Raw genomic sequence first — 1,533 nt, forward strand, 5'->3', positions numbered from 1 at the left:
GTAGAATGATGTTTTTCTCTTCTGAAAATAAAGGTTTCTTCGGGACATGCTTTCAACTCATCAGCAGATGTAACTATTGTGGTGACAAGCAGAGTTTGCCTGAATTTACCAGGAATCATTTCAGGTGCGACCAAGAGACTCACATGAATGTCTGTAAAACATTCTGCTCGAGAATCTAGAGTGATGTTATACCATGGATATTATATAAGTTCTGTCTATTTCAACAGATTATAAAAGATTTCTGATTTATTGATAAAAATCAATGAGCTGTTTCAAATATATGATTCTTATTTCTCAGAAGTCGCAGAGGGCGAAACATTGCAAAAACGGATTTCTCGATTCAAAATATATTATAGAAAGAAAAGAACGATGGCACATACTACAGATTACATAATGATCGGCAAAATATTGATATTGAAAATAAACAAATGACTGCGAGTAGTTACAAAGAAACATGTTTTTTGTTAATGTAAGTTAAAAGTTATTATGAATATTTACTGAAAGTAATAGCAACTTACTATAAAGAAATCTCTCTCTCTCTCCCTCTCCTTTCTCTCCCCCCTCTCTCTCTCTCTCACACACACACACATGCACACACACACATGCACACACACAAATTTATAATTTTGATGAGTATGTGCAAAGGAGAATATTAGAAAATGTTCTTTCGGTGACACCGATATAAAATTGAAATATAATTCAAATCGATCACACTATTATTAACCTTCTTGTATAGATTTTTTAAGATTATTCCAGAAAACATCACTTGTTGGGTTCGTCGTCGGAAAACATATATAACTCTGCATTTTGATTTGATGCTGTAATTGCAAAGGTAGAATGTCTACAGAGAGTTCTTCGAGCATTATGACAATTACCAAATCTCTTTCAGCGTGAACACATTCCATTTTAGCCATGTTATATTCAAACATACACCACTCACTTGACAAAAAGCTCCTGAAATTAAACGTAATTATACATTGATATTATAACTTAATATATACATTAACAAATATCAAAATTTACTGGTAAAAACTAGAGGAGAGATGAAGACATGGGTGGGAAGAAGAAAGATTGAGAGGGAAAGAGGGTGGAAGTTATAATAATAATTATTATTATAAGGCGGTGTGCTGGCAGGATCATTATCACGCCGGGAAAGATGCTTAGCGGCATTTCGTCCGTCTTTACCTTCTGAGTTCAAATTCTTATTTCTTTATTGCCCACAAGGGGCTACACATAGAAGGAACAAACAAGGACAGACAAAGGGATTAAGTCGATTACATCGACCCCAGTGCGTAACTGGTACTTAATTTATAGACCCCGAAAGGATGAAAAGCAAAGTCGACCTCGGCGGAATTTGAACTCAGAACGTAACGGCAGACGAAATACTGCTAAGCATTTCGCCCGGCGGGCTAACGTTTCTGCTAGCTCGCCGCCTTATTTTTTTTCTCTCTTTTTAAATAAAAAAAAAATTTTTTATTGTGACAGAGCAAACAATGAAGATCCCAAACTGGGAATACCCAGTTCTGGATGGAG

At 35.5% G+C, this 1,533-nt stretch overlaps 1 protein-coding gene across 1 annotated transcript in view; it reads right to left on the reverse strand.

Moving 5' to 3' along the window:
• Positions 1–331: 331 nt before the first annotated feature.
• Positions 332–1,533, reverse strand: part of LOC106882491 (uncharacterized) — a 43,374-nt gene continuing 42,172 nt past the window's right edge. Inside the window, exon 7 of the mRNA XM_052965680.1 lies at positions 332–954. Within this exon, the coding sequence (XP_052821640.1) occupies positions 720–954 (235 nt within the window). The 3' untranslated portion in view covers positions 332–719. The remainder of the gene's footprint in view (positions 955–1,533) is intronic.

Source organism: Octopus bimaculoides, chromosome 1 (assembly GCF_001194135.2).
Source record: "Octopus bimaculoides isolate UCB-OBI-ISO-001 chromosome 1, ASM119413v2, whole genome shotgun sequence".
Classification (NCBI taxonomy): domain Eukaryota; kingdom Metazoa; phylum Mollusca; class Cephalopoda; order Octopoda; family Octopodidae; genus Octopus; species Octopus bimaculoides.